The 11,853-nt window shown below is 39.7% G+C and overlaps 1 protein-coding gene across 4 annotated transcripts; it reads right to left on the bottom strand.

Moving 5' to 3' along the window:
- Positions 1-1,967: 1,967 nt before the first annotated feature.
- agpat4 (1-acylglycerol-3-phosphate O-acyltransferase 4 (lysophosphatidic acid acyltransferase, delta)) lies at positions 1,968-7,437 on the bottom strand. Of its 4 annotated transcripts, none has more exons than XM_026190761.1 (10): positions 7,047-7,437; positions 5,483-5,663; positions 5,071-5,240; positions 4,824-4,985; positions 4,553-4,706; positions 4,314-4,416; positions 4,160-4,235; positions 3,084-3,282; positions 2,957-2,978; positions 2,332-2,429 (listed from the first exon to the last, which is right to left on the bottom strand). In XM_026190761.1, the coding sequence occupies exons 2-10, from the start codon at positions 5,658-5,660 to the stop codon at positions 2,393-2,395; spliced, it is 1,101 nt and encodes a 366-aa protein (XP_026046546.1). In that variant the 5' UTR covers positions 5,661-5,663; positions 7,047-7,437; the 3' UTR covers positions 2,332-2,392. The 4 variants fall into 4 exon arrangements, with proteins under 4 accessions (XP_026046545.1, XP_026046546.1, XP_026046547.1 ...); XM_026190762.1 differs by having other exon boundaries at positions 2,957-2,975; XM_026190763.1 differs by having other exon boundaries at positions 2,378-2,429; positions 2,957-3,006.
- Positions 7,438-11,853: the final 4,416 nt, after the last annotated feature.

Genomic DNA, 11,853 nt, shown 5'->3' with positions numbered 1-11,853 from the left:
TTTACAATTTACGGTTTCTCAAAAGAAAAAATTAATATGGTTGTTGTGTCAAGTTACACAACAGCAGTTCTTGTTTAATACTGTAATTGTGAAAGTCAGTGGTGAACGGACCGTAGTATTAATGAACCGGTGTGCGATGGTCTTAACACATAACTGAACAAAAGGCAGAAACATCCAAAGATGAACTTCAAGAAACCTGGAGAACTATTCCTGAAGACTGCTAAAGAAATGAGAAGAAAGCTTGCATAAGACAGTTCAGGCCGTGTTTAAGAATAAAGGCAGTAATGCCGAATATTGACTTTCCTGCTTGCTGGAATTGTACAAACTCTGTTTTTGCCTTTTATACTGTGTTTCCACAAATGTTGGAAAATGATTCAGTACAGTGCTGCACACAGTCCTAATGTTTTTTAGTTAAATATACAGAAATGAGGAGTTCTCTAAGGCTTTTAACTTTGTGTGAGAGACTTCTGTTTTATGCACTTGACCAGGGTTTCATATCTTATCTTTTGATTAAGAGTTAATCAGAAAACAACCTATATCTATGCTGTGAAATTTTCTGAGAATTTCCTCCAGGTTAAGGTAAGATTTTAATAGTTTAACTACATGGTTTATATTGTGTAAATGGAAAATGGGTTTACATTATGATGACTCACTACTGGACTGTGGGCACGTTTGTTTGCATTGGAAAATGTTCTATAAACACTTGAGAGGCCTGACCTGCAAATGTGTGAACTTTAAAAGACCTGTGATGCATACAGAGCTCATGTGTTAATGTGCTTCAAGTGGCTCAAATTTAGTAATTTTTTTAGAGATTTTTTACTCATCTTTTGTTTTGATTTTTAGTCACCATTTCCTGTGTAAAATTATTCATACTGATTTATTAATTTAACCATTGCCTACACATGTAGGTCACTTTTCCCAAAATAAAGTTGATGGAGCTGTGCAGAGATGTGCTGTGCATCTTTCATAACATCAGCTAATATGAGGCTTGAGCTTTGAGTTTGTATCCAAACTTATTGATCCAATTCTTTCTCATATATGTCTAAATCGAGGCGTTCAGCATCAGCCTCCCTATTAATATTTTTAATTCTGTTATTGAAGATATTGATTCACTGTTTACTTATTTACTAATGTAAACCAGCACCTGAGGACATCAGGATCAGCAGGTAAGAAATTTTAGCTTGTGTCCTGCTGGCGTGTTACCACCAGGTGTCCCTGTGGTTTGGCATTTTCTCTTTTTCCTTCTTGTTGCATGATTACTTTTCCTCACTGGATGCTTGCATCACTGTTTAACAGTTTATTTTTTTTTTTACCATTTTCTCATTCTTTATCAGCATACGCGGAACGAAAGGTTGATGGTCGTGGGCAAACAGGAGACACATGGAGTTTGAGCTTTGTCCTCTCAGACCATGCAAATCGCACCAACTTCAATTACTTTGTCACACAGCCGTAGATGGAAAGACTGCAACAGTGAATGTCAACAAAAAGTTACTGGAACTTTTGTTTTTACTGCCAACATATAAACGGACGGACTATATTTATGGAACCGTGCGGCACATCGGTTCACTTACTGATTTATTTAGAAAAAAAAGAAAGCCACACGTGTAGATTAGATGTAATTTAGCTGGTCAATCTTCCTTATTACCTGAAGAATATAAACTGACTACGAGTTTCTACATTACGCCCAGTGTAGTCGCAGTTGAGACGCTGCTTTAGCATCTATTCAATGTCTTAATGCTCCAAAATATTCTCATACTGGGAGTTAAGTCATCCTTGCCTTAGCAGACGAGGAAATATCAACTGGAAGGCTCAGGTTTTTTTTTTTTTTTTTAACAATAAACTATTTGCTGGTGAAGTCCTGTTCTTTTGTCTGGATTGTAGCCAAATTTGAGCAGAAAAAAAGGCCCTGATCTTCGTCATACCATTCATTCACTACTTCTTTTTTTTTTTTTTTTAAGTACAAACAACAACAAAGGCCACTTTTTTTGTGCAAAATTTTTATTTTCTCTCACCTCCTAAATGTCATCTGTGCATTACAGTGCAATCATTGAGGTAGTCCACTTGCCTTTTGGTTGAATTAAATTTGTTTCTATAGCAAATGTTGGTCTTGGCTGTTCTCAAACATACTCTGATTTTAATCCTGTGTTTAACCTGCTTACCAAGTCCCCAGTCTTCTGCAGCATAGCGTTAGTGTAAAACTATCCTGTCTGCGCTTGCTTTGAAGCAGGTCTGCACTTGCAAATGGCAGTCTGGCAGGACTGTTTTGGCACAAGTTTTCCTGACGGCAGTTTGCAGATTAGTAGCTCTGCAATAAAAAGACGCCGTTTCCAGAATACACTAGTTGTTGTTTAGAGAAACCTCCTTATTCCCATAGTTTGAGGCTCTTTTTATCTCAGTCTGGCCAATCATCCAGCGAACTCCCAGTGAAGCTGTGGGAAGACAAAAAAAAAAAAAAAAAATCACCACAGGATTCAGAGAAGCTACAGCATTGTTTGAGTGAGTCACAAAGAAGTGCTGACAGGCTTTGAAATGGGACATTTTTATTTCCACAGTAAATTTGACTTTGAATGTGGTGCATATGCCCTTTAATTATCAAGCGTTTTTATTATGACAATTTAGTGACGTGGCTGAATACGTCACTTTGAAATGAGAAGCAATGTTGCACATTAACTGGCTCTTTTAAATAACTGATAACACCTAAGCCATCTCCTCCAAGTCTGTATCAAGGCCTCTTATTTATTGTGGAAACTGCAACATGCTCTTGAAAAACCCGTGCTGTTAGAGTGATTAATTCCATTTAACAGTGAAACCAGTGAAATAATAATAATAATAATAATAAAAAGAATCAGGTGGATGACTTGATATCTAACTTTGATATTTTAAGCACATGCCTGAATGCTGTTATGGACATGCTCCCAATACTGATGAATTAATAAAATAAAAGAGGGAGACTTACATTTGAGGTGTCAAATCTGCTGCTTTATGTAACATTTGGACAAAAAGGAGCTGGTTAAAGTGAGGGATGGGCCGTATTAAACCATATTATGGTGGCTTGACCTTGCCTGTGAATGGATGACACAAACCTGCAGAGCAGACAGCCACGGAAGCTACGATGGTAAATACTGATCCAGAGCTGATCAGCTGAGTGAGCAGCAGGCCTAGAGGGTACAGGAGCAGGCAGGACCAGAATAGCCAGTTGATCAAGGACCATGGCCGACGAGGAGGACTCATTATGGGGCCCGGGAAGCGCCCAGTCTTTGCGTAGTGCTCTTGAAAGCTATCCTGTTAACAAATTAATGCAACGGCAGCTCAACACCAAAACCCACAACAGGGAAGCACGGCTAAAGTTGGTTCTTTTAAAGCCACGTGGCTGCTGTGTGTCTAAAAAAAAAAAAAAACCCAGTAAGAGCTAAAATGGAACCAAGTGTGTACAAAGTTTAACATTCCCAAGTTCAGATTCAAGAGTTCAGTTATAAAGTGCATGGATTGAAAAGTAATTAAAAAGGTGGCATGGCAGTCAGCCAAAACCACAGATAAGCTCACCACACCTTCAAAACTGTGTATATAATAGGTCAATTTGTTAAATGACATTGACTCTATCTCTATAAAAAGGTCCGCGAGCCAAACTGTTCCTACCCTCAAAGTTAATTTTTACCACTAATGCCATTTGTGGTGAGCAATAAATATTTCCTCACACTAATCTTCCACTCAAGTGCAAAAGCTTCCAGCTTTTTAATATTGTTTGTGTTCTCTGCTGGAGCTGCTTTCTTTAAATTACACCAAAATCTTTATGTTTTCATGTGGAATTCAAATCCGAGATGATTCCAGATCCAGGTTTTGGCTGTCTGGGCACATCTGTAAGATCAGTGGCTGGATCAAAAAATTTCAAAGACACTGTTTACCAGTTCCTGTAGCACCAAAAATACCCCTACAAGAGGATGGAGCCACCCATTTATTTATAGTACTACTATTCAGTGTGAAACAGTGCATCAGCCTTCAGGGGGAAAAAAAAAAAAAAAAGAAGAGGCACTTATTTTAGGCTACATATCTAATCAGTATGGCTTCTATTTCAGTAATAAGAAACTGGGTGATTTAGTACCTCTACCTAATGCGTCTCTTTTGAAAATCATGCATCCATCAGAATATTTAAGACTCTCACCTTCTCCTGGTAAAGTTTGTGGAGCCACTCAGCACATTCCTTCTCATCTTCTGGGATCAACTCTAGAGGAATTCTCCTGCATGTCACAGAGATGAAGGTTACACCAGCACACAGGAAATGAAAAGCAACAAGTGTGTGAAACATCAGTTCCTACCTCACATATAAGTCTGCGTGATATTTTTTCCCGTTAAGAAGCCCCAGCAAAGTCGGCATTTCATTGTTTCTGAAGTTCAGCGTGGAATCATAAACAGCCGCAGCTGCACAACACGGAACATGCGGCGGTTAGTCAGCGCCACCTTTCATTTGATTTGCAAATCCACCCCCTCGCCCCATAAAACTGATCGGGTACTTTCTGGTGGCCACATTTAAATACATAGACAAAGACAAACTCACCCGTCCCTCTGAGGCTCTGAACTGTTACCCAGAATCCTTTGGTTCTGGGCAAAAGATGATACTTTAGTTTGGACAACCCTTTGCTTTCAGCCACCTGCATGCTGACCTGGTGCTTCTTTGGTGTGAAGCGTGTCCCTTCGCAATAAAGCAAGAACTTTTGCCAAAAAAGAAAAAAAAAAGTTGGGTGTTATATAATTATATTATAATTATGGCCACAAAAATATCACTCTCACTTCTCTTGATTCTAAAATTACCACAGACTGAAACCCACCCAGAAGTTTTCTGGGTAATCCCGCAGTTTCTCAAGACTCTCATTCACCGTCCTTCGATCTTCCTCCCATTTCCTTTTGCAGAAAACTATCTCCAAGAAGTACCACATCCAGCCGATGATCGGTACATAAGCCAGCTGTTTTTTGGCTAACACTTTTGAGCTCTGGAAGTTGAGAACACATTGAAAGAACTGGAGGGAAGCATTGAATTGAGGGGTGGGTGAAGTTTTCTGGCTTACTTTCACTTACCCCAAGAACTCCAAATCTCTCACAGAAGGTCCAACCACACAGGAAGTCTATCTCAAAAGCGTGGTTGAGGACCACAATGGCATTCTCTTTTCCATACAGTGGATAACTCTTTGGGTCAGTGTAGAGTGTGCACTCTGTCCCAGACCACCACTCCAAGATAGCAACCATCTCTAAGGACAAAGACGCAAACAGGTACATGTGAGTAAAGGACACCTGGATTGCTTTTGTGAAATGATGCCATGCAGTACAGAGTTCTGGGAACTCGTGCAGCAGAGGGTTGTCATAACATCACACCAACAGCACCACTGAAACCACTGAAACTAAAGGTTTCTTCTCCCAGAAGCAGAAGAAAAAACTTTTCTGCTTCTGGGAAACAGCCAGGTTGTAATGGTACAGCTAAGGTTATACATACGGCTGGAGATGCAGTAGGCCAGTCTGATGTTGATTCTGCGGGCCAGCTGCTTACTGACCAGCCACACAGGTAAAGTACAAAGCTGCAACAGGTTGATAATAAGGCCGCTGACCAGGAAGACATAGCAGATGATCAGGTGGCACAAGAACTGGGATTTTAGCAGCTGAAGAAGCCCCATGTTCTGTAAAAGTTCATAAGAAGACATTTAATTACATCAGGTAACAACAATAAAATAAAATCGTCTCATTTTTTGTTGGCTTCTGATTGCTTGTGACTCAAAGGTAGAGAAACTATGTCCAGTACTGTACTGTCCTAAAGTCTGGAACAACCTCATTTTTTTTTTTTTTTTAATACTTTGCAAGTAGCCCGACCTTTTTATATTTGAAAAAGAAGCTTTGAGCAACAATTCACCAGGCTTTTCAGTCCTTGTACATGACCACTTTAAAAGAAGTGTTTTTGTTTTTCATTTTTTTGCTTGTCAAGCCACTAAAAAAAGGATCCAACTCTAGAACCAGTGCCGTGTCTCTCTGATTCAAGCAGCCTGTTGCAAACACACATAATTATAATTGTTCCCATTTCTTTTGTTGAGACTATGAAACATGTCAAATATAACACTGTTTGACAGGGATAAAAACAGTATCTTTGCACCATCAAGGAGGGGAAAAAAAGAATCAACAAACAAATGAGGAAACTGGACGAGTGTAGGACAAAAGAAGTAATGACAGGACTAAAAAACTATTTATAGCAAACAGTGACAGTACTTGAAAATTGTGTCTCTGAGAAATATTTAAAAAAACAAAAACAAAAGATAAATGACCAGACACAGGACCTGAGAGATGCATGTGGGCCTTCCTCAACTGACAACGATTTGAACCAAAAATGTCAAATCTGGTTTCATCACTCCATCAGGCCAGTTGCCATATTTCTTTCAGTCCAATCCACATTATAGTCCTTTTCTTCTCTCTTTTTGTCTCATATACTGTCATCCCATACATAGACACAAGATTCAGTATATTAGCCTATTTCCCAACTGTTTCTTTCTAATAGTTCCTGTTTTTAAACGTTTGAAAAACAATAATAAAGAAAATAATATATACATTCTCCACCTTTGAGGCACAAGCAACCAGGATATAAAATACAAAGAAGCAAAATATGTTATATACTATTATTAATTTGTTCCACGCAAAGCCAGGCTGTGATCAAAACTGTTCTCAGAGTTTCTAAAACATGAATCGAGTCTGACATAAAGGATTTCTTTGAACGTTTTTACTCCCCCCCTCTGAATAGTGTCTTTGAGATGCATTCCAGAGCCAAACAGCCAATCAGAGGGCAATTGTTTGCTGTTTGCTCCTAACAACACATGACCTTTTCAGGAACAGGGAAAACCATATCACCAATTATTCATAGTCAATCCCACAACGGCCTTCTCTGTGTTTACTGAGTTTTCCTTACGCAAACTGTTAGGTTAGCAGCTGTTTCAGAGCACAGAGAAACACGACTGGAAAATGACCAAACTGCTTAAACACAAAACCCATGTACACACCTGCAAACACGTGACACTTACCTTGATTCTGTATTAGTGCCCAGTGTTCCTGCCTCAGACACCTTTCTACCTTTCCAAACAGTGTAAATGAACAAATTTAAAAGACAACCAAACACCACTATCCCACTACACGTCCATGCCACCTCCAGTTCGCGATGTCCCTCGTCCTTCAGCTGTTAGTGCGCAGGCCTAGAACTATGCACCACCCGGCCATCTGGTGAAACGTCCTTCAGCATGAGGAACCACACCCATCCGCCTGCCAAACCTGGATCGCGGGATGAAGACATGTGTGAACCTGCGCCACCTTCGAGAAACTCTGCAGACAGCCTCGCGCGAAGATCGTCTACTCTTTGTTGGCCCAATCAAAACACAGGATTTTCTCTACATAATGAAGTGGAACATATGACTAATACAACGACAACAAATATGACGTTGTAATAATAGACTTTTTCTTCTCATATAGTTATTATGTCCGATATAATCTTTAAAAACCAAAATGTTTTTAACAGAAAGTTATACTATATCCCAACATTTCCTGGTGCGGTTACACTCTTTTTTTGTTGTTGGTCTCACAAACTCGGGCTGAGTGAGACCTCTTCTTTTCCCTTCCAGCTCCGATGCCAAATTTGGTCACAGGAAAAGCGGGAAGCGCGTGGGAGGCATGGGCGGCGCAACGTTTTCGTCATACACGTGATAAATTCTTCTGAAACCCAAGAAACGTCGTAAGTCGCTTCCTTGTTTCGATTTGAGTGGGTAAGAGTAGTAACGACGGCCTCGTGTCTTTTAATGTAGCATTTAGCAGCACACAGAGTGGGCGTCCCTTGAATGTAATTGGCTGAAATCACTTTCGTTGCCACTAGCTAATGGAGTGCATGCGGCCAGCTCCCCCTGCTGGTGATGTAGTGTATGTACGTAGAAGAAAAATGTTTAAAGGAGCAATCGATCTCAAAATAAATGCAGTGAATACAAATCTGGACTCATTAACTGTTAAATTTAAGGGATTCCATTAGTTTTAGAAATTATTTATATCATTTAATTACAGGTCACAAAGGTAAAATATATATTTTTATGAACAAAACAAAACAACTGTTTAGAATGTATGTCAACAATGATGACAACATAATAAATACATTTTAATGACTTTAATTAAATATTATATTTTAGTAAATTTATTATCGTAAAGTAGCACATGTGGTTCTGGGTTTGCATTCAACTTTAACAGTTATTAAACTATATTGCAATTTATCTCCTTTTTTAAACTGCAAGTTATATCTGCAAAGTTAGACTTTGTCAGTGTCTGTTTTATCCAGTAAGATAAAGTTATCTCACTTTATTTTTCTGTTGCAAAATGAGACTGTCAGGCATACCAACATTGTACTTAAAACCTGCCATAAATTTTTCCTATCAGACGAAGTAAGTCTGCGATCAATCTGATATACATAGGCAGTTTAAGCTCAGGTTGGCTGCGACGGATTGGAGACCTGTCCATGGTGAACCTTGCCCTGTCACCTGTGGCAGCAGGGCTCCAGCCCCCTTACAAAACTGAATTCGAGTAGAAGAAGAAAGTTTAACATCTTGTCCACACCTGCCTCAACTCCACCAGTCCACCCAACCACTACTGCTGCTCTGTCTCAGCTCTGCTCCTCTGCCTTAAACCAATTTGATTCAGCTGATATACTTTAGATTTCACTCTTTCACTCTGCTTCTATTAGTTCTCCAAACTCTGGACTCTCTGCTCAGTTCACCTACAGTTCCCCTGTTGCTCTGCACAGCACATAAATTTTTAGATTAAACTCAAAGCACTATTTGAGAATAAAGTCAAAATGTAGCAATTAAAGTTGTCGTTTTAAGTGAAACAACTGCCTCCAACAACTGCCACAGCTCCTGCACCCTCTACAAAATCCTTTGTGTAGATGAGTTAGTGAAACATCTTGTGATACAGTGTACATCCTCCTTAAATGGGTGTAACCATCAGTATCCTTGCATCTGTTGATTAGCTGGAATGTGGAAACGGCAAAAAGAATACGTCATACACGTACATACGTAATACCACTTGCTGACACCAGAGGGTAATAAAGATTCACTAAACACGACTCCATTAGAAAAGAAAAGTGTCTCAGGATAGATAGTCCTGTCATTCCCTATGGTATAAATACCAAATCTGTGTTCTATTTAATCTGCAAAAGTGTGATATGCCATCCTTAATGGACCCATCAAGCCAACAAACATATATTTCTTTTTTCTACTTTTTCTTTTGTAACCCAAAGCTTTGGTAAGAAGACTGATGGTGTTTTATGACAGTCCAATCTAGTGGGTTGATGAGGTGTTTCTGCCTCTCATTTTAAGGTCGTATAAGTTTAAACAAATATTAAAGTGGCTCAGGTAGTCCCTTATCGTCAAATGCTAAACACAAGCAGAGCAAAGGGGCTGTAGGGAAGTCTAGGATACGCAGGCCACTTTGTAACCACAGAAATTACGAGGCAAAGCATCTCAGAATCTTTGTCTGCACTACTACATATTTAAAATACTCCTAGGCAACAATTTTGAGAGATTTTTCCCACTTTCTTGAAATGCTTTTCTCAGGTTTCAACATAAGCAGCACATTGGACTAATTTCCAGTCATTTTGTGTTTCCATAAAAATCCTTCTTCCATATGTGTGTTAAACTCGGGTTTAAGCTCTGCAGAGAGAGTTTGAGAAAAAATCATTATGTTCGGTGAAGGTGAAACATGGCAGCGAAGTAAAAATAAACAAAACATATTTCTGAGTTTATGGGGACTTAATAACAGCACACTTCAACTAGTTATTTCACAGTGACAGACATTTTGGATGCCTCGGTCGAATCAAAATAAACTAAAATAACGGTTCACCCGTCTTAGCAGAAACACTGCAGGATAAAGCCAAATCAGCTTGCAAGAGGCGAATACATGAGAATCACTCTGCATTGGGGTGAAAACGTGCCTTGAAATTTGCTGCTAAACCAAAAAACGCTATCTATCAGAGTGCATCTCATCCAAAGTAGGCAGCCAGGAAGTGTGTATCTGTGTGAGAGTGTTGGTGTGTGTGTCTTCCCATTTCTCAGAAGTGAACTGATATGTGGTTACTGGTTTTGAAGAAGTGATGCGGGGCTACCGAACCACAACAAGTTTGCCCATTCCAAGAGATGTCAGCTTTCATTCACTGAGTTATATGTTGCTGTAAAACGTTGCCCTCCTTTGGCCCCTTCTTGGTACATCAGGCAACTGGAGACCATACAAGAGCAATGTTGTGAGTTTGAGTGCAGCTCTTGACGTTTTTTGCATGACATCTCCTTTCTCTTATTTATTGCCCACTGTTAAATCAAGCAGAGAGGCTATAAAAATAATTTTTTAGGGGGAAAAAAAGCTTCCCTACAAGATTAAACCAAAGAGCAGATGTAATGAAGCTGGACTACATGCGTCTTTGACATGTGAGAAAGCTGGCCAACTTACCACAACACATCAACTTTAATCTTGAAAATCTCTGTTGTCACCCTATTAGGAATGCGGAATAATTTTTAAATAGCCTGCAACTTTATTTCCCCTTTTTATGTTTATTTGGGGAAACTAATTGATTACTCTCGAAAAAATCAGACGCAGCTGAAATATTTCAGTCAAGAGTGAATCAGGTTGATGCAGCTGGCCAAAGCCAAAAGTTTTTAGCCAGGACGATCTTTACTTTTGGCAGCGTGGGGCGATTTGGATGCTGTATGCTGTATGAAGAATGCAGCGAGGATTAGGTGAAATCGCTGCGATTGTGTGATTTATGAACCGTTTTGCGTCAACAGGCTGTGACTGGCTTCGACAAATTGACGCTCATTCAACCACTTTGCGTAACTCTTTAAGGTAATAGTTCTATCAGCATATGTTTCTCATTCGTCCAGGGGTGTTGGGTCTTGGTATGAGAAACCGCTTCCTCCTTTTAATGCAGTGAATTTATTTATGATTGTGCGATGCGTGGCTTGGTAACTTGATGTGCACGTGATGGTACAAACTGCTTTGAAAGTCGAAGGAAAACAGTGTAGCGCTTTTCCGAGCACAGTAAACAGCTGCGTGACGAGTCAAAAGAGTTGCCCCGGCAAAACAATCATGAAAAACCTTGACTTGGAAAAAGCTGCGGACATTTAGTAAATAAGGTGCTAAATTTGATGAGCAGCTGTGGATGTCTACATGTTGGAATCTCATGAAAAAAGATAATGGGATCAGGTTTTCTAAATGAATGTTTTAAGCTCTTGAATATATAGAGGGGAAAAAATACAGTTCAGATAAAGTGACAACATAGCCTGAGGTCTAAGCCCTATTTGACACAGCGTATATGCACAGTAAGCCAGTAATGAGATCCTGATGCATGCAGTGTCAGTTTCTCAAGGGGCTTGGCTTCTAGCATGGGTCAAAGTAACTGTGGGCCCCACCTGACACATCCACACATCTGACTGTCAGTGAAACACTGGGAGGTTTTCTGGAGTAGGGCTGAACGATATATCGCATTTGCGATAATATCGCGACATGATCAAGTGCAATTTTCTAACCGCAAAGGCTGCGATTATACTCTGGACATGTCCAAATTCATGGGCTGCATCCTCCTGAGGCCGCATTTGTAGACCGATTACGTCACAGCGACGCGCCGAAGGCTGTCCAAATTACTACCATATCCCAGAATTCATAGCGTGGCCCAGCCAAACTCCAGTTTCCAACAATGGCGGCCGCTACTAAGTTTTAAAATTACTCATACTAATCTTTCTGGGTCACAAAATAAACTTTTAAAATATTTTCAGGCGAGAAAGTAGTTGTGTAAACATCGAATATCTGCTC

Source organism: Astatotilapia calliptera, chromosome 13, assembly GCF_900246225.1.
Source record: "Astatotilapia calliptera chromosome 13, fAstCal1.2, whole genome shotgun sequence".
Lineage (NCBI taxonomy): Eukaryota > Metazoa > Chordata > Actinopteri > Cichliformes > Cichlidae > Astatotilapia > Astatotilapia calliptera.
The sequence above is the reverse complement of the archived record's forward strand: the minus strand, read 5'-3'. Positions and strand labels throughout refer to the sequence as shown.